Here is a 20,624-nt window from a genome sequence, read left to right as displayed (position 1 = left end):
ATCTTTATGGAACAAAAATGAACATTTATTGTGTAACTGGGAGTCTCGTGAGTGCAAACATCTGAAGATCAAAGGTAAGCGATTAATTTTATTGCTTTTCTGACTTCCGTGACCAATCTACTTGGCTGCTAGCTGTTTGTAATGCTTTGTCTGCTGAGAGAGATGTCCTTACATAAACGCTTGGTATGCTTTCGCTGAAAAGCTTTTTTGAAATCTGACACGCCAGGTAGTTTAACAAGCTAAATTGCGTTTTGCTATATTGCACTTGTGATAACATGAAAATGAAATATTTTTTTGTAATTTAATTTGGCGGTCTGCAATTCAGCGGATGTTGACAAAAATGATCCCGCTAACAGGATGGGTGCATCAAGAAGTTGAGAATGCAAAGAGTGTGGAAAGCTGTCATCAAGGCAAAGGGTGGCTACTTTGAAGAACCTCAAATATAAATATTTTGATTTGTTTAACACATGATTCCATGTGTTATTTCATAGTTGAAGTCTTCACTACTATTATACTGCTCTTAAACGCTAGTAAAACCAAATGCATGCTTTTCAACCGTTCGCTGCCTGCACCCGCACGCCTGACAAGCATCACCACCCTGGATGGTTCTGACCTTGAATATGTGGACATTTATAAGTACCTAGGTGTCTGGCTAGACTGTAAACTCTCATCCCCAACATCAGAAGCCTCCTCCCCAACATCAGAAGCCTCCTCCCCAACATCAGAAGCCTCCTCCCCAACATCAGAAGCCTCCTCCCCAACATCAGAAGCCTCCTCCCCAACATCAGAAGCCTCCTCCCCAACATCAGAAGCCTCCTCCCCAACATCAGAAGCCTCCTCCCCAACATCAGAAGCCTCCTCCCCAACATCAGAAGCCTCCTCCCCAACATCAGAAGCCTCCTCCCCAACATCAGAAGCCTCCTCCCCAACATCAGAAGCCTCCTCCCCAACATCAGAAGCCTCCTCCCCAACATCAGAAGCCTCCTCCCCAACATCAGAAGCCTCCTCCCCAAGTTTGTTTTACTCACTGCTTTAGTACACTCTGCTAACCCTGATGTCCTTGCCGTGTCTGAATCCTGGCTCAGGAAGGCCACCAAAAATTCAGAGATTTCCATACCCAACTATAACATCTTCCGTCAAGATAGAACTGCCAAAGGGGGAGGAGTTGCAGTCTACTGCAGAGATGGCCTGCAAAGTAACGTCATACTTTCCAGGTCCATACCCAAACATTTCGAACTACTAATTTTGAAAATGACTCTCCAGAAATAAGTCTCATACTGTTGCCGCCTGCTACCGACCCCCCTCAGCTCCCAGCTGTGCCCTGGACACCATTTGTGAATTGATTGTCCCCCATCTAGCTTCAGAGTTTGTTCTGTTAGGTGACCTAAACTGGGATATGCTTAACACCCCGGCAGTCCTACAATCTAAGCTAGATGCCCTCAATATCACACAAATCATCAAGGAACCCACCAGGTACAACCCTAACTCTGTAAGCAAGGGCACCCTCATAGACATCATCCTGACCAACTGGCCCTCCAAATACACCCCCGCTGTCTTCAACCAGGATCTCAGCGATCACTGCCTCATTGCCTGTATCCGCTACGGAGCCGCAGTCAAACGTCCACCCCTCATCACTGTCAAACGCTCCCTAAAACACTTCTGTGAGCAGGCTTTTCTAATCGACCTGGCCCGGGTATCCTGGAAGGACATTGACCTCATCCCGTCAGTTGAGGATGCCTGGTCATTCTTTAAAAGTAACTTCCTCACCATTTTAGATAAGCATGCTCCGTTCAAAAAAAGCAGAACCAAGAACAGATACAGCCCTTGGTTCACTCCAGACCTGACCGCCCTCGACCAGCACAAAAACATCCTGTGGCGGACTGCAATAGCATCGAACAGTCAGAGATATGCAACTGTTCAGGGAAGTCAGGAATCAATACACGCAGTTAGTCAGGAAAGCTAAGGCCAGCTTCTTCAGGCAGAAGTTTGCATCCTGTAGCTCCAACTCCAAAAAGTTCTGGGACACTGAAGTCCATGGAGAACAAGAGCACCTCCTCCCAGCTGCCCACTGCACTGAGGCTAGGTAACATGGTCACCACCGATAAATCCATGATCATCGAAAACTTCAACAAGCATTTCTCAACGGCTGGCCATGCCTTCCGCCTGGCTACTCCTAACTCGGCCAACAGCTCCGCCCCCCCCCCCCCCCGCAGCTCCTCGCCCAAGCCTCTCCAGGTTCTCCTTTACCCAAATACAGATAGCAGATGTTCTGAAAGAGCTGCAAAACCTGGACCCGTATAAATCAGCTGGGTTTGACAATCTGGACCCTCCATTTCTGAAACTATCCGCCGCCATTGTCGCAACCCCTATTTTACCAGCCTGTTCAACCTCCCTCTCATATCGTCGAAAGCCAAGTCAACAAACAGGTCACTGACCATCTCGAATCCCACCGTACCTTCTCCGCTGTGCAATCTGGTTTCCGAGCCGGTCACGGGTGCACCTCATCCGTGACCGGCTCGGTCTTCATCGACCTGACCAAGGCTTTCGACTCTGTCAATCACCATATTCTTATCGGCAGACTCAGTAGCTCGGATGACTGCCTTGCCTGGTTCACCAATTACTTTGCAGACAGAGTTCAGTGTGTCAAATCGGAGGGCATGCTGTCCGGTCCTCTGGCAGTCTCTACGGGGGTGCCACAGGGTTCAATTCTCGGGCCGACTCTTTTCTCTGTATATATCAATGAGGTTGCTCTTGCTGCGGGCGATTCCCTGATCCACCTCTACGCAGACGACACCATTCTATATACTTTCGGCCCGTCATTGGACACTGTGCTATCTAACCTCCAAACGAGCTTCAATGCCATACAACACTCCTTCCGTGGCCTCCAACTGCTCTTAAACGCGAGTAAAACCAAATGCATGTTTTTCAACCGATCGCTGCCTGCACCCGCATGCCCGACTAACATCACCACCTTGGATGGTTCCGACCTTGAATATGTGGACATCTGTAAGTACCTAGGTGTCTGGCTAGACTGCAAACTCTCCTTCCAGACTCATATCAAACATCTCCAATCCAAAATCAAATCAAGAGTGCTTTCTATTCCGCAACAAAGCCTTCTTCACTCACGCTGCCAAGCTTACCGTAGTAAAACTGACTATCCTACCGATCCTCGACTTCGGCGATGTCATCTACAAAATTGCTTCCAACACTCTACTCAGCAAACTGGATGCAGTTTATCACAGTGCCATCCGTTTTGTCACTAAAGCACCTTATACCACCCACCATTGCGACTTGTATGCTCTAGTCGGCTGGCCCTCGCTACATATTCGTCGCCAGACCCACTGGCTCCAGGTCATCTACAAGGCCATGCTAGGTAAAGCTCCGCCTTATCTCAGTTCACTGGTCACGATGGCAACACCCATCCGTAGCACGCGCTCCAGCAGGTGTATCTCACTGATCATCCCTAAAGCCAACACCTCATTTGGCCGCCTTTCGTTCCAGTACTCTGCTGCCTGTGACTGGAACAAATTGCAAAAATCGCTGAAGTTGGAGACTTATCTCCCTCACCAACTTCAAACATCAGCTATCTGAGCAGCTAACAGATCGCTGCAGCTGTACATAGTCTATTGGTAAATAGCCCACCCATTTTCACCTACCTCATCCCCACAGTTTTTTATTTATTTACTTTTCTGCTCTTTTGCACACCAATATCTCTGTACATGACCATCTGATCATTTATCACTCCAGTGTTAATCTGCAAAATTGCAATTATTCACCTACCTCCTCATGCCTTTTGCACACAATGTATATAGACTCTTTTTCTACTGTGTTATTGACTTGTTAATTGTTTACTCCATGTGTAACTCGGTGTTGTCTGTTCACACTGCTATGCTTTATCTTGGCCAGGTCGCAGTTGCAAATTGTAGGTGTCCAAACTTTTGACTGGTACTGTAGGTATAGGATTCATTCATCCATTTTATCAATTCATTTCAAATTGGGACGGATATATTGAGTAGATAATGCAATCTTTACATTTTGCAAAATGTCTCATTTATCACCAAGGTCGAAATTCATGAGATGGAATCATGCTTAACAGGTATCCCTTCTGCCAATCGTTTATCTAATAGTACAACGACAGACTTTTCTCTGTACATTTAGAGAGGATGAGATCCACACCATAGCTTGTACATGTCTCACCTGTGCTGCTGTGTGGAATACTACTGCTCTTCAGGTTCTCAGGGCTGGAGGTGATGTCACAGGCTTTTCTTGGCTCAGGAACACGCTCCTCTGCTCCTTTCCTCTCCTTCTCTCTCGCTCTCCCCCTCCCTTCCCTCTCTTTGGACTTTTCCTTGTCTTTGTGTTTTTTGGACTTCTTCTTGGACTTGCCGTGCAGGGAGGGCAAGGTGCTCTTGCTCTGGGGCCCAACAAGGCCGGAGTGTCCGAGGGACGAGAGGCCCAGGGTTGGTACGGACAGTACTGCGGGCCCAGAGAAGACTGGTGGCTGGCTCAGTCTCTCTGCTACAGCGGCCTCTTGGCCCTCACAGTCTCGGCCATTGTGGCTGGAGTCGTTACTAACGTCGGAGAGTGGGTCGAAGGGCCGGTGGATGTCAAGTAGGGGGAGCTGGGAGCTGGATGTCACGCCTTCAACCGCTGGCGCCACAACCACTGCCCCACTCCCCTCCTTTCCATTGGACGAACTCTGCTTGCCATTTATTGGTACTGCTGTTTTGTTAGCCATGTGTGATATCCTGGGCTTTTTGTTGGCCAGAGGATCGATGAAATCTGCAGCAGGTCGTTTCTGGCATAAACAGAGTTTAAGGCAGAAAATTACAAACGGAAAAATGGACTCACTTCAACTAAGGATTCGAAGAAAAAACACAAGCAGATAACTAAAACACAAGCAGATAAAGAATATCTACTAAAATCCTGAGTATTAACTTTAAGCTCGTGCTGGTGTGAAGCAGAGAAGGTCAAAGTGAAAGGGATCTCAGCCACATTGGGAGTATGATGACTAGGGATGGGCATTTCACTATTCAAATAATCTCAAAGACATTTCTTTCCAGATAGCAGGATAGCCCCCCCAAACACATGATTTTGTCTTGACCAGAATGACAAATGCATATGGCAGAAGTAAACAGCAGACACTGCTTTTCTCTGTAGTTTTTCCACTAAAAGCAAGTCAAAAATAAGTCTGATTTTCACCTTGATTGGGCTTAGTCACAAAAAATGTGTTTTGCAATGATCTGTGTCAGGTCTTGTGGAAACTGTTAGGTGTGTGCCTTTACCATTTGAAGTGGGGAAAATAGAATACCAATGTCAGGGCAGACTGAAGTAGAGGGCTAAATGCACTGCAGGAGCTCAAAACAGTTATAAAAACTACATTCAAAAGTTTGCTATATTAGATTAAGTATTTCAAATGTCATGGTATATCCTTGTGGGTAATATCACAAGGACAACGTACTTTCATTTATTACAAAGCCTGTTCATTGTCAAAATAGGCCTTAAAAGAAAAGATCTGCAAAAATCAACACCCTCTCAAGTAATAGAATACTAACGTCTGTTCAGATATCTGGAAAACAATGCCCATCCCCAAGGATGACCATCCCCTTTCCACACAGTGCATGGTACTGTACTACTAAGACTACATTTGACCCAACCTTCACTAACAACTTTGGAAGTGGCTGACCTAATTACAGTGGAGCAGAAAGTACTTTGTTATGAAATAACACTGGGTACAGTTTGGAGCCCTGTGGACCGTCACGGCTGTATAACCTGTTTAGTTTGGTAGAACTCCTCGAACTTCTCTCACCAAACCCAGACTGACCACAAAAACCCACTGAGGAGCAGTTGTGTATGTTTACAGCGAGTGTTCCAAAACACTCTTTTCAATGAACACCAGAACCAACTGCATGTGTACAGAGGAGGATGTGTACTTGCTAATGCTTAAGAAGGGAGGAAACAAAGGACATGCAGTGCCTCAGGAAAACTCAGAGGGGAGTCTGAGTAACTACAGTAACTCCTCTTAATGGGACCAAACAGTGGAAGGCCCTTTGAGGACACTCTGTAAGGAGTGGGAAGTAAGTGGTTATAAGAAGGGGAGGAGCAGGGGCATGGAGACGCGAAGTAGAAGAAGAGATGGCTCACTTGCGATGGGGAGCTGCTAGCCAGCTCTTTGGGAGGGCTCACTGGGAGTGGGACCTCAGCTGGAGGAGCCACTGTGGTGGTGCTTGGAGTCTGACACATTTTCCTAAAAAAAAGAAAGTCAGAAGCTGAGTCACCACAGACATAAATAATACATTGCGTGAGCCCAATTCAGACATTCATTATTTTGGAAAAACTTCCTGAGTTCAGGTTAAATCTAGTGCACAAGTACATTCATCGAGTTGGCAAGTCTGCCATGTAACTAGTTCTGAGTCAGTGTGTTCAAAGCACCAACTCAAAGGTAAATTCTCTATATTTTCTTATTACCTTAGATTTGTGTGCGTTGTGAAATTGTTAGACCTTACTTGCACTGCTAAAGCTATAAATACAAGCATTTCTCTAAATCTGCAATAACATCTGCTAAACACATGTATGTGACCAATACAATTTGATTTGACTCACAGTTCCAAAGGACTTGTGACATTGGCACATGACCATATTATGGTGGCCTTGCTCTACATTCTGTTATTTTCCTCGTCTCAGACAGAAATACACATTTAACTGACCTGGTTAAACAAGTCAGACATCATAAATAGATATCTGGCAAAGCCTTGGGTGAGATGCTAAGTATCAGCTGCTAAATAAAAACACGGTATACAGAGGTTGTGTGATGTGTACATCAACAGAATATTATTTGCGTATGTTGGTAGAGTGTTGACAGTAGGGGGCAGTGGGATACAGTGGGGAATTATCCAAGTCCTGCCCCTACAGAGGGGAGAAAAATGCAAAAGAGTAAGAAACGCTAGAGGGGTGGGGAGAATAGCCTAGGGAAGAGGCTGGCTGCTGTGCAGTGGTCCTGTCACAGCTGAAGACGAAGGAGCCTCAACTCAAGCGTCAAGCCTGGACCTTGAACCAGTGCCACCTCACACATGGATCAGCATGTGCTGGAACAGTGTTGCATCACATGTCTTCCAATCATTTTTCTGCACTACACTTGCATGACCATAGCTGGTGTTCAAACATTGTGGGAGGGTGTTTAGCTGATAAGCTAGCAAAGGCTCAAAGTGCAGTCCAAAAAGACATACGGTAGGAGTCTCTTGCTTTTGGATGAATTCCACAGAAACATTTAATCATTGAGAATGTGAAATATTCCCGGTTATATTGAGTCCAACAATTTTGGGTCAACTCAGTAAACCCAACTAAGCACGCTGCAATGCCTGTTCTATATTTAGCTGCGAGCTGCATTTCCTTACTGCCCCAGATCTTGAGAAACCAGATTTCCCCCCCTGGTCCCACCAGTAAAAAAGCCAGTTAGGCCTGTCAAGAACACAGGGCAGAGAGAAAACCACACATGGTGAGCGGTGGCCTGGTTTCAAACTTGAGCCTGTACTATTCCTGAGGATATCTGGAACTACAGCACCTGGGATTCTAAGGCAATTTGTTTAAACTAACAAAAAGCTGAGGTGATAAAGTACACAAATCAAAGTGAAGAGGATTCCATTATTGCTGGTTCATGCCACTGGCAGTTGTTGACATGTGGAACTGTACACAAAAGAACTGGTTTTAATATGGCATGCAATATAGTAATATAGCACCACCTAGCACATACCGAACAAGGATCCTCTTCAGAAGTTGCTGGTCTCCCTCAGTGTAGCCTGGCCAGTCCTTCTGGATGTCCTTGAACAAAGAGTCCTTCAATGTGAAGGTGTTGTCTCTCACATTTAGGTTAGCCACCTATAGACAGCAATCAATACACGACATTAATGCCATGACAGTATTCTGGGGGAATGCATTTTCTAAACCCATCCTCAAGAAACGCACCATTAATACCCTGCAACACTGGCAGTGAGTTGTTTGCAGTGGGCTGGAGGGCTGGCCTGTAACCACAGGCTAAGCCCCTGGCTCTAAGGGACTTCTAGGAGGTGGTTTGGGTCCTGTGACTAACTTATCTGTTGAGGACACTGGGCTCAGAAGGGCCATGGGTCTGCCAAGCTCCAGTACAACTAACCTGTTGTGAAAGACACCGTACCTTAGGAGCGTGACTGACTTAACTAACCTGTTGCAGGAGGCTGTCCAGAGAGTCCTTGTCAAAGGGCAAGAGGCCATCCTTCTGCAGGCGCAGGATGAGCTCAGGCTTTCTGTAAGGCTTGAGGGCCAGCAGGTGGGTGAGGCGCTCCCTCAGGGGCCTCTGCTGCGCTGTGCTCTTCTTCGCCGCACTGCTAGAGATGATGACAGGCCGCGACGTCCGCCGCGATGGAGCGATGTCAGACAGCCCAGGTGCCGGTTTCCGGATCTGCACCTTCTTACCTGATTAGAACAGAGACATGGTTGTGTGTCAGAAAGGTTGGGCTTGTGGGACATAACCATGAGAGGTTGGCTTTGTAGTGAGAAGTTGTTTGTAATCAATCTACAGTACATCTTCAAAAAGCCACTTAAAAGCCATCAAAATGTTTAACAGCGAAAAGTACACATCGAGCAGTACCTGTCATAATATCAGGGTGAACATCATAAATGAACCCAACTAGTCTATATAGTCACCACAGTACAAGTAGTTGAACAAGCTGCTTCCTGGCCAAACAGCTACATTAAACATATCTGTGAACCTATGATGGCGTTTGTGGCGACTGGGCAGTTAGGCAATTGGTTTAGTGCCAAGTCACCGGCGTGACATTGTGAAGCTCTGAGCTCCTAAACATCCTGCCAAGTCAGCCCCTTGGGCCCTACACAGGGAACCATGAGCCTGCAATTACACAAAGAGCTCAGCCACTTTTCACCAGAATTAAGGTCATGTGGAGATAAGAGTGTGACTAAGACAGCTTGGGAGTGAACGGAAATGACACTACACCGTTTTAACTTCCTCTCCAACAAGTAAATTGCAGTGTATCCTAAAAGTTTAATCAAAAACAACAATGCATAAGAGATTCTGCGGTTTGATTTCTAGGTACATTTGTTTCTGTTCAGGGCTGCTATGGCCTTTACTGAACTGCAGCAGAACCAGTTTCAGTATGCAGCTCTCCTGTGACTAGTAAAAAGCCCACACAGTATGTTTGATGTTCACTTGAAGCAGCCCTGCGTGTGTTTTCAGTGTGGAAATGGCTGGATAAGAGTCTAAAATCTTTCCCACTGGACAGGGCCACACTAGGAGGTCAGAGCGCTTGACTGATGTGGAAATAACCCACATGTTCAATAAGAGCCTGGCTGATGAGCATGCTACTGCTCTGACTGCCTGGCGTGCTCCACACCCTGATATGAGACAGTTTACCAGGGAGCGGCATTCACATGAAAATGTCCCTCCCACTGAGTCAGCATTCACTCACCCTGGATGTAAACAGACATGCAGGAACATTTCTCAAAAAATTAACTTGATAAATCTTGTATGCATCCATCCTAGACTAGGGCTAAATTAGTAGCTCATGTTTTTGACTGATTTGGGTGTGACCACAGCTCAGTGTAGACAATGCATAAGGGCCTTACCCACGTATCTCCCCCCAGGCTTGATGACGATCGCACCCCTGCTGCGGGTCTCCTCCTCTGCCTGAGCCATGCTTTGCCTGGCCTTCTGATAAGAGTCGTCCGTGGCACACACCGTGATCTTGTCCTGGATTCCACCCAGGCAGTCCAGCTGAATGCTCCCCTCACTGAGACAACACATAGGAGAAAGGTCAAGTAAGTGACCCTATACCCTTGCTACCACTGAAGGAAAAAAAACTTTGGTGAAACACTGTACTGCCTATAAATACTAGTGAGGAAGTACATTCAGTAAAAGTTATGCCCAACGCTCCTAGCTGGGTTAATATTCATGACATACCACTGCCTTGAGGGCATTATAACTTGATACTCTATTCAACAGTTGATTCACACATTAACAAACCAACGTCGCATTAAATCCTAATCTTTCCTGGTTTTGACTTGTTTCCTCCTTTAATTCCTCCTAACTTTGATGATGGTTTGGCAGAGGATGAAATAAAGTTGGCAGCTCTGCCTCTGGTTTATATTGGAATTAGGGGCTCATAAGCATCCAGGGTGATGGGTGATCTCCTGCCAAACACATCTCATTAGAAATGGTTGAGGACATGATAGGTGTTAAAACACCAGACAGTCAGAGCCGAGACTTAGTTCCTCTCCTTACGTCAATACGCAAACATCTGACTCAATTCAATACATCTGCACAACATTGTTCTTCAGACTCCAGAGGCAGATAGGCCGAAGACCACTAGAGCAGATAGGAGAGTACTAAAAACAATCCTGTTCAGCTCTTAACCATGTTAACAAAATCCTCCGCATGGGCCCATGGTACAGAAGCTTCAATCCAAAACAGAACTCTTTAACAGGGTGTTAAATGTATATATAATGCGTGAATGAGTGACAAATGTGTGCATGTGTTATATGTCAAAGAGGGGATGAGGCCAGTTCCTCTGTGGTCCCTCACCTGGTGATGTACTGCTGGATGCAGTCAAAGCTGCCCTGTGGGTTGTCTCTACCCACATTGGACAAGTAGAAAGTAAACAGTCGCAGCTCATTCTGATTTTCCGACCACGGTATTGAGATTTTCTGTGGACAGAGAAAATAATAAATCAAATGGTTAACATCCTTCCCTGAGAGTGCATTTAATGATAAATATAGGAAAGGTCATCCATAATCTGTTACAATCAATACAACCACCAGCTTGTGACAGATTTAGAGAATTATTCATACAGCAGTTTGCCAAATCTCTCACTGCCCTCCATATACACTAAAACCACTTATGAGCAATCTCATGTACTGGTGTGGAGTACAGTAGGTCTCCAATAGGGGAACCATATCAGCTTTAGAAATTAAACTACAAATATCTGCAAAGCTCTAAATGCTGGTTGACCCACTAAGCATGCCCCAGGCCCATCTGGTGTTCTGACAAGTAATGAGTTGACTTTATTCACTGAACTTGTCCCCTGGGTGACCTCTTCGGATACAGTAAACCCACTCACCACCCAGTCACATATGAGCAAGTAACTGACTAAATAAAAGGAAACACTTTAGGAAGACCTCTTCCCATGACAGACTGACCAGGTGAAAGCTATGATCCCATAGATGTTACATAGTAAATCTAAGGCTGTCCGACTAAAAAGGACCGGTCGAAATTTTAGAACCAGTATTTCCATATATAGACATGTTTTAATCAAATCAACTATATGTAGGCTACTGAGTGTCTGTTTTATGCATGATGTGAATAAATAATTAAAACAATTAATTTGACCTTTATTTAACTAGGCAAGCCAGTTAAGAACAAATTCTTATTTTCAATGACGGCCTAGGAACAGTGGGTTAACTGCCATGTTCAGGGGCAGAATTACAGATTTTGACCTTGTCAGTTCGGGGATTCGATCTTGCAACTTTCCGGTTAGTGGTCCAACGCGCTAACCACTAGAGTACTTGCCACCCCAAAAGTGAGCCTGAGATCAAACTAGTCTAACCAAAAGAAGAAAAAAAAAGGTTCCCAGTGACACGCCGAGAAGACGATCAAACTTAAAAACTATCTAGAGGAAGTAAAAGTCGTAACATCGGTGCCCAAGACCCATAACTCATGGTACCTTGACATGAATGGGGTATGGCAGCCGACAACCAGAGTTCCACTTCTTTCATTAAAAAACAAGAAACTGAGGTTGCAGTGGGCTGGGCTAAGGAATGAAACCATTGGACACCGGAGAACTGGAAAAACATGGCTTGGTCTGATGAATACCGGTTCCTTCTGTTTCACGCTGATGGGAGGATTAGGGTATTGAGAAATCCATAAGTACATGTATCCATCCAACTGCGGAAACATTGGAGTCAACGTGGGCCAGCATGTGGAACGGTTGACACATTGTAGGGTCCATGCCCCGACGAATTGAGGCTGTTGAGGGCAAATGGGGGTTTAACTCCATATTAGCAAGGTGTTAATGTTTGGTACACTGTGTATATTTCAAGCTTCCACAAGTGTGGTTCCTAAGTTAAATGAGATGTTAGTTGCTTAATTTTCTTATAGTCATGTATAAAAATTCCCAGTTGCCCATTATTTTGGCTGCAATGGCTAGAAGAGATCTTTGACTTCGAAAGAGTGGTTTCAAAGGAGCATAGGGGATTTCAAGTGTGTGTCTCACCAGATCGCAACCCAATTGAACACTTATGGGATACTCTGGAACAGCGCCTGAGACTGAAGGGTGTTGTACCCCTCCAGAGTTCCAGACACTAGTAGAATCTGTGCCATTGAAGCTGTGCTATTATTTTGGAAGTTGCCTGTATGTGTACTAAACAAACAAATGTGCAGTATAGGTATGTGTGTCATTTATTCCGCGTGGTGGTGTGGGATGAGTAACAGGGTGAGGCTTCAAGCTAATACAGGGGTGCATGGCTTCAAGCTAATACAGGGGTGCATGGCCGAGCTAGGTTAGCCCACATGTTCCGTGCAGTAACATTCTTAGTAAATGCAAATGCACAGCCAGCTAGACGCAACCGAGTCAATTGCTCTGCTGTGCCAACATTACAGGTGTTACTTCTAGGCAAACTTGGAAATGACTACCGCCCAGCGCTGAGGTCCAGATGCATCTAATGACAGGGGCCACACTTTTTTTTAAAGAGGGAAAATTTGTAAAATGCAAACAGCAACAAGAAAATACCAATATTCATTTAGACAGGTGTTGCTGAGCTGTCAGAGTCCATTATCTAGGACACAAACACCACAATCTTAGAGAAACAGTGAGTAGGCTAAACTGGCATTAACCTAGAGTCGATGTCCACGCCCCATGGAAATTAATTAGCATAAGCAAATATCTTTAATCTAGATGTTTTTCCATGGGCTGAGTCTCAAATCAACCACCCGCATCTGCAGTGGAAGGTGGCAGAGCTACAGTGGTATCAGACTAGGAGACATCCCAAAAATCGGGTCGTCACACAAACATTCTTTAGCTTCCGAAAGGTTTGGCCGACAAACTAATAGGACTCAAACAATACGAACTCCACAAGATTAGTCTGAAGTTGGTACCACCATGACCACCTTCTGTCTGAAGCATCCTAACAGTTTGGGCTACACACTAATATGACACCACCATCGAAAGGTAAGATTCTCAAACACGTTTTTCTCTAGGATGCCCACAAGCCTCGTCTGAAGGTAGCGCAGTACAAGTTAAAACAAATAATGGAAGTACTAGTGTAAAACAAAATCCCTTCTGATATAGGACAGACCCTTCAAAACATACTTCCTTTTTTATAGATATTTTGACCATCTGTTTTTCCATGTAGGAATATGCTTTTCTATGGGTTAATAGCAGTTAGGCCAAATTAAATTCATTTTTATACTAAAATTCAAAATCAAAGAGGTAAATTATCCTTGGAATGACAATCTTAAAACAATTCCATATGTTAGTTTAGGATGGGTTCGTAAATTCAATCTGGAGTGTGCTCGGAGTGCGTTCTGGGCATTCGTAAATTCAGACCGTTGTCAGATTATCCATTCTTAAATTCAGAGCATTTAGAGCGCACACTGGAGTAGGGTTGATCTGAGATTTCTGACCCGACAATGGCAGTCAAGTATCCAAGGCAACTGGCTAACATTGACAAGCTTGATAGCTACTTCCAGACACAAAATGAGAGAACACCTCACTGACCCTTTTACTGGTTAGGCTGTTTTCAGGTTATCCAGACTGTGCGGCTGAAAACTATTATGCTTTTTTTGCCAGCGTTTACTGACAGTCCATTTTCAATGGGTGTGGAGTGTTTGTAAATTAATAGATTATTCTGCAAATTTCCAAACACACCCTTAGTAGAAACCAGGCCCCTTAGACCTTAGTGGTGAATGAACAGACATAAGCCTCCCTCTTCTCCTACATAGGAACAGATAAATCAACAAATTTCCTCATTTGATCCTGGACTTATGCTTGCTGGGGTAGAGGGTAGTTGGGTATGTGAGCTAGTCTGTCTTGTCTAACAGGAGAGGAGTGAGGCAGGGCAGGGGCTGTGTTGGGGTAGTTGGCTGGCTGACAGACCCCTGGCGGCTCCCTGCAGTGTTGGAGATCAGTGATTCACTCGGCTCTGTTTACCCAAGGTCCCAACACATGTGAAGCCTGCAGGTGGCCATCTATAAATAAGTGTCCCCGCCTTCCTGGGAGCCAAGGGCTCTGTTATGTGAGATGCTGAGCCTCCGCTCCAGTAAAACCCTGCCTTACATGCTCCACATGAAGAGATCTAGCCTTTCACAGTGCAGAGTTATCAACGGATTGCCTTGTAAGTTTATATGAAACTCAATGGGATTAGCCCCATTTACTAAATGTCCAGTTGAGGTAGCCTGGATATTACATTAATCTTGCGTCACAAGAACAAAACAAATACAGGAAAACAGTCATGCTTCCGCACTCAAAGGTTCCTCTGAATGTTATCAACATTCACCGCTTCTTGTTAACTGAGGTGACTCTGCATATGTGCACACTATACACTTACGTTGAAATCTTCCTCAGCGGTAGGAGTATGTTACCCTCACACACACAAAACATAATGGTGTGTGTGTGTAACCCAAGATGACTAAGAGGGAATGGAACTCACGAAGGCAGAGGGGTGAGTCAGTCTGACACTACAGGATGACAGAACCGGGCCTGACTAAGACTTCGCGTAATAGATGCCCTGTTCCCATTGCAGGCATGGGGCCAACCAAAGTATTGCTGCAGTAATGGGCTACTGGCTGAGCATACTGGCAGTTATCCATGTACACTGGAACTTCACGTAGACATGTTACCATCAGGTGGTGACTGACAACCCTCTTTAAAAGCCTTGTTAATCCACAAAAAACAGTGCCCCCCCATAAATCCACTGCATCCAGCCAAACCAGAAAGTTTGGAAGCAGCCATCTCCCAGAGGAAATGCCAATACAAAATGATGCATTACCAAAACATGGAGCAAATGTTCAAATGAAAAAAATGGGAGCATGGAAAGAGGGGAAGTTCATCCTCAACAAAAAGCTGAATGAACAGCACACTCCAGTGTACCCTCTGGCCCAGACACAGTCCCCCACCCTACCCCGCTAACATTTGTAAAGCAAGTGGATTTTAACAACCATTTTCAACCCCTTTCTCCCCTCTTATTTTGCAAACAAAGCCTCTTCAGGCCGGGGGGACTCGAGAGGACTGGCCCGTCACTGCAGTTCCTCTGGTCTCATCCTCAGCACTATAATTAATTAAACTGCGGCAGGAGAGGCTGTGTAAAGCGGGGGGCCATCGTCCTCGCCAAATACAGCCAGACACACAGCCTGAGGAACACTGATACAAACAGGATGTTTACCTTTCCTGGCGGTTCTTTGAGCTGGTTCTATTATGGCACCCTGACCCTGGAAGTGGCTGTGAATGAAAGCTCTGCCAATATGAATGAATGTTAATGTTATGGGACTCACGGAGCAGCCGACATCATTTAGCAGCTTTCCCCCCTCATTACCCGCTCTCATTAGCGTTCCAGTGAACTCTAAAAAGGTTCAAACCCAGCCCAGCCATAACTCATCACGGAAAACACCATCTTTTCTAACCCTCTGATCTCAAGTTGATAGGACCAATTACTGATCCCTCCTCTCCCAATACAAGCATCTGAAATGAGCCAGGGAGGAAAAATGCAGGCATCTGATGGAGATATACCACAATAAGAATAAATCAGCTGCTCCTTCAATACTCTCCTGATTTATCAAATATTACAGTCTGAGGGTTAAAGACATTCAAGAGAGAAGTTAAAAAGAACAATCCAATGGCCACAAACCTTTCTATAATCACTCCCTGGATTGCTAGGACCCACCTTCCTTCTCTACATGCTACTGTTCAGGCAGCCCACCTAGCTTTAACTTATATAAAACAGTACTGATTAGACATAAGGCCTACCTAGCTTATCCAAACCAATAAATTAGACACGTTAGCAAGATCTGAGGCACCGCTCCAGTTTAAGTTCTGGAGACCTCTGACATGATAACAAATATATGAATCTACACAGTAAACACCACAGGGTATAAGGCAAGACATGAACTGTTTGAAAAGTTTTACCTCTGACATAGAGTCTGCTCCACTGTGACCCACCTTAGTAAGCTTTCGTTTGGTGGAGAAACGTTGGACTAGCAGAGCTAAATGTCTTGAATGCATACAATGCTGCTCGTAATGAGAATGCAACAACGCTCACCTTAGAAAAAAACGATTTTAATGCTACTGCAGAATGTATGGGTGAATTGTACAGGCTATTGCTGCTAGAACTGGAAGAGTGATGGGCTGGTCTGGGTCCTTGTCTCTCAGATTGCTTTCCTTTCCTTTCCCTCCACACTGGGAGGGGAACCACTACTCCAGGGCTGTGAGAACAATTGTGCTCTTCCCGCTCAGTGCAGCCACCCTAAAATTACAGGAAAATCTAATCCTGCCAGTCACATGCAGACAACAAATACAGCTCACTGCAGTGACAGAGGCAATTTAGTCAGTGCCTGGTTATACACCCAGGACAGTCACTGAGTTAATCATTCTTTACTGATAGGTGGTGCAAACTGAACATATCATTTGAAGACAGTGATCCCAGATAGAAAATTAAAAGGTTTATAAAAACTACGAATGCACTTACCCCTTGGCTTCCAGTAAATCGTATCAGCGGTTGTGAAGACAGGCCCTGAGAGAGATGGACGAGAACAAATTAACACAGTCACATTGAAAAATGATCATACTGAACAAGTAAATTTAGCAGGTAAAACTTCATAGATCCTGCTTGGTGGGGAAATGGAGTGGGCTGTTCAGTAAGGCCCATTCAAGTGACAGGCACACTGCACAAAGCACTGTGCAATAGAGAAATCTAACCATCTCGAAATCACCATCGTATTACCCTTGTTATGAATCTTCAAAAAGTCTAGTCATACAAAAGGATTCATCTTGATAATCTAGCTAATGTCCTTTGAACATTATGATAGAACTAATATGTCAAGCAGCAACAGGTGACGAAGTAGTCCCTTTATTTCCCATATGCATACCAACTCAGTGGATCACTGTCAGCATGAGCTTTTAAAAATGTCATTTTTGGATGAGGGGTAACAGCCTGTATTTCACATCAAGCACTCAGATTAGAGTTCATTTTGGACCTGCCCCCGTGCAGTGGAAATTGCCTCGCAATGCCGCGCCAAACTCTAAACATTGAGGCCTTGCTATCACTCAACCCATTAAACCATCCCTTTAGAAGGTGACAGGATTGAAATGCAAAGCAAGCAGCAGGCTATCAACTTCAATCAGCAGAGCTTCCTCCTTTTCATATGTGTTCACCTATATGCATACACAAGCAGACAGATACACAGGCATATTCATCAGATAATCTGTATCTGCATAAAAAGCAGCATGCCAGTACCTGGGCAGTCATTTGTTTTATAGCACAGAGGCCGTTCATTACAACAGCCAGTCAATCAGTATAGTGTTCAAGGTGCTGACATTTTTCTAAATATTTTTAGCTGTTAGCAGCCCCCAGATGAGGCTGATAAATTAAGTTGTGGGGTACAAACACGGTCAATAAATCATCTAGATTTTCGCAAAGCACACTCATAAAAATCAGACAAGCATTGAGCATAGCCTGATGACCATAGGCTTGGCCAGTATACCGGGGTATTTGGAACAAGCCACGGGATGGTTTTATAATTACCGCCAAAACTATGTATTTTAAGCATTCAAATCTATTTAAATATTTGTAGCTACTTTAAGTAAACACCTGCAGTCAACTTGTGCAATACATTAGCAGATAAAGAACATTGCGTTCTTCATTTCATCTGTCACATTACATACAGTAGCTTACTGTAGTCCCCAGTCACTGTTTACAAGCACACAATGACAAGATACCGGTGCCTTGTGAGTCACACGGTTGTGCAGCATGCGCCAGGTGATCTAATCACAGTATGGAATTCACAACTAAAATGTTTGCCAGCTAGATATTTTATAAATATTACATCCTAAATGCTCTGCAGTTGTACATTTGGTTTGCTAATTTAGTAGCTAGTTAAGTGGTTTGCTTCTTCCAAAAATCAAGCATTCGCTTGTTGACAGCAGAGAATCCCCTTCTGGAACAAGAGCCTTGCTGGTTAAGTAGCATTTGAGTTAAATTGGATCGTTTAGGTCATTCCTTATTACAAGTATTCCCAAAGTGGGGTACACCGTTGGGGGGGGACCGATTAAATAGGGCCAATATCAAGTTCATAACAAAAATGTCATTTTGATTTTGCATTATTTATCCTTTATTTAGCGTTGTCTTATTTTCAAACTAGGATTCCTTGTTAGGGGCAAGTATTCCTTGTCAGCTCAAAGTGGGGTCACAACTACACATGGTTGATGAGATTACTAGTTGTGTCCTGCGTTGCATATAATCGATGCGGTGTGCATTCGTGAAAAAGGACTGCCGTTGCTCCAACGTGTACCGAACCATAAACATCAATGCCTTACTCAAAATCAATACACAGAAGTATATATTTTTAAACCTGCATATTTAGCTAAAAGAAATCTAGGTTAGCAGGCAATATTAACCAGGTGAAATTGTGTCACTTTTCTTGCGTTCATTGCACACAGTGTCGGGGTATATGCAACAGTTTGGGCCGCCTGGCTCGTTTACGAGATGATTGTTTCCGGATTCGAGCATATTAATGACCTACGGCCCGCATTTCTGTGTGTTATGTTATAATTAAGTCTGATTTGATAGAGCAGTCTGAGTGATGGTAGGCACCAGCAGGCTCATAAGCATTCATTCAAACAGCACTTTCGTGCGTTATGACAACAGCTCTGCTGTTTATGACTTCAAGCCTATCAACTCCCGAGATTAGGCTGGTGTAACCGATGTGAAATGGCTAGCTAGTTAGCGGGATGCTAAAAGCGTTTCAAACGTCACTCGCTCTGAAACTTTGAGTAGTTGTTCCCCTTGCTCTGCATGGGTAACGCCGCTTCGAGGGTGGCTGTAGTCTGTGTTCCTGGTTCGAGCCCAGATAGGAGCATCCAAAGGTATACGAAATACAAATGGTAGAGAGAGAGAAATAGTCCTATAATAACAACTACAACCTAAAACTTCTTACCTGGGAATATTGAATACTCATGTTAAAAGGAACCAGCAGCTTTCATATGTTCATGTTCTGAGCAAGGAACTTAAACATTAGCTTTCTTACATGGCACATATTGCACTTTTACTTTCTTTTCCAACACTTTGTTTTTGCATTATTTAAACAAAATTGAACATGTTTCATTATTGATTTGAGGCTAAATTGATTTTGATGTATTATATTAAGTTAGTGTTTATTCAGTATTGTTGTAATTGTCATTATTACAAATATTTTTTTTTACTAGGATTTAATGTCTGGAATTGTGAAAAACTGAGTTTAAAATGTAGTTGGCTAAGGCGTATGTAAACTTCCGACTTCAACTGTATATTCAACGTGCGGGACAAAACTGAGGCTATGATTAAGAAGTTGGAGCTTACACTCATTCTTATGAATACTAAATGTATAGTGTGTGTGGCAAGCTTACAATGAATTTCTTAGTACTTGTTCACCACCTTCCAGAGACACCTGAAACCCCACCTCTTTAAGGAATACCTAGGATAGGATAAAGTAATCCTTCTACCCCCCCCCCTTAAAAGATTTAGATGCACTATTGTAAAGTGGCTGTCCCACTGGATGTCATAAGGTGAATGCACCAATTTGTAAGTCGCTCTGGATAAGAGCGTCTGCTAAATGACTTAAATGTAATGTAAATGAAGGCAAAAAACAACATTTGAGAACGTGCTGACCCTGGTGCTAGAAACAGTACGCAGCTGGAGGTTGAATGTTTGCTGAATGGGTACAGGACTATAAAACGTTTAGGAACCACTGCCTTCGTACTTGTTGGTAAGTGACGTTTTTGGGGATTTGAATAGGAATATTTTTTAAATAAATACAAGCAGTCAAATTGTGCACTAATAAATAATGCAGAACATGTTCATTTTGCCTGCTAGATAATTTATAACGAAGTCATGAAGCCTACAACAGTGTAAGGCAGTCGTGTTTGTTTACAAAGAAACTAAATTAGCAAAATGGGAGCTTCGTGAGGTGAGTCACTCCTGCAGGGGATTTACATAATATCCGCTATGAGAATTTCTTAGTACTTGTTAGCATTCTGGTAAGTGATGTTTTATGGGCTTTTTTTTTTTACTTTGAAAAAAATTTAAACAGCGCCCCCTGTGTGCACTACTGGTAAAACTGTATATCCTAGGATGGCACTGGCACGGTATAGACATCTGGATACCACAATGTACCCAACAGCACAGTAAAATTATATCAAATGCATCACGACATAGCCAGACTTAAGAAAATCGACATCATTTTGCGAATAGGCATGAGAAACACTTATTCAAAAGCCTATTAGAATAAACAAAAAAACTTGATCAAATTCTTTAATGTTATGAGCAAAATAACTTTGATAAACAAGTTGTACACAATCTTCCATCCAAAGCATGTGGGGTTTTGGAGCCCCATC

At 44.0% G+C, this 20,624-nt stretch overlaps 1 protein-coding gene across 1 annotated transcript in view; it reads right to left on the bottom strand.

The window, feature by feature from the left end:
- LOC123997069 (RNA polymerase II elongation factor ELL-like) overlaps positions 1-20,624 on the bottom strand; it is a 41,231-nt gene that overhangs the window by 3,929 nt on the left and 16,678 nt on the right. The window contains exons 2-8 of the mRNA XM_046301052.1: positions 16,723-16,767; positions 10,571-10,692; positions 9,616-9,779; positions 8,198-8,448; positions 7,751-7,875; positions 6,145-6,247; positions 4,198-4,798 (exon numbers count right to left, since the gene is read on the bottom strand). Of these exons, the coding sequence (XP_046157008.1) occupies positions 4,198-4,798; positions 6,145-6,247; positions 7,751-7,875; positions 8,198-8,448; positions 9,616-9,779; positions 10,571-10,692; positions 16,723-16,767 (1,411 nt within the window). The remainder of the gene's footprint in view (positions 1-4,197; positions 4,799-6,144; positions 6,248-7,750; positions 7,876-8,197; positions 8,449-9,615; positions 9,780-10,570; positions 10,693-16,722; positions 16,768-20,624) is intronic.

This window comes from Oncorhynchus gorbuscha, linkage group LG15 (assembly GCF_021184085.1).
Source record: "Oncorhynchus gorbuscha isolate QuinsamMale2020 ecotype Even-year linkage group LG15, OgorEven_v1.0, whole genome shotgun sequence".
Lineage (NCBI taxonomy): Eukaryota > Metazoa > Chordata > Actinopteri > Salmoniformes > Salmonidae > Oncorhynchus > Oncorhynchus gorbuscha.
The sequence above is the reverse complement of the archived record's forward strand: the minus strand, read 5'-3'. Positions and strand labels throughout refer to the sequence as shown.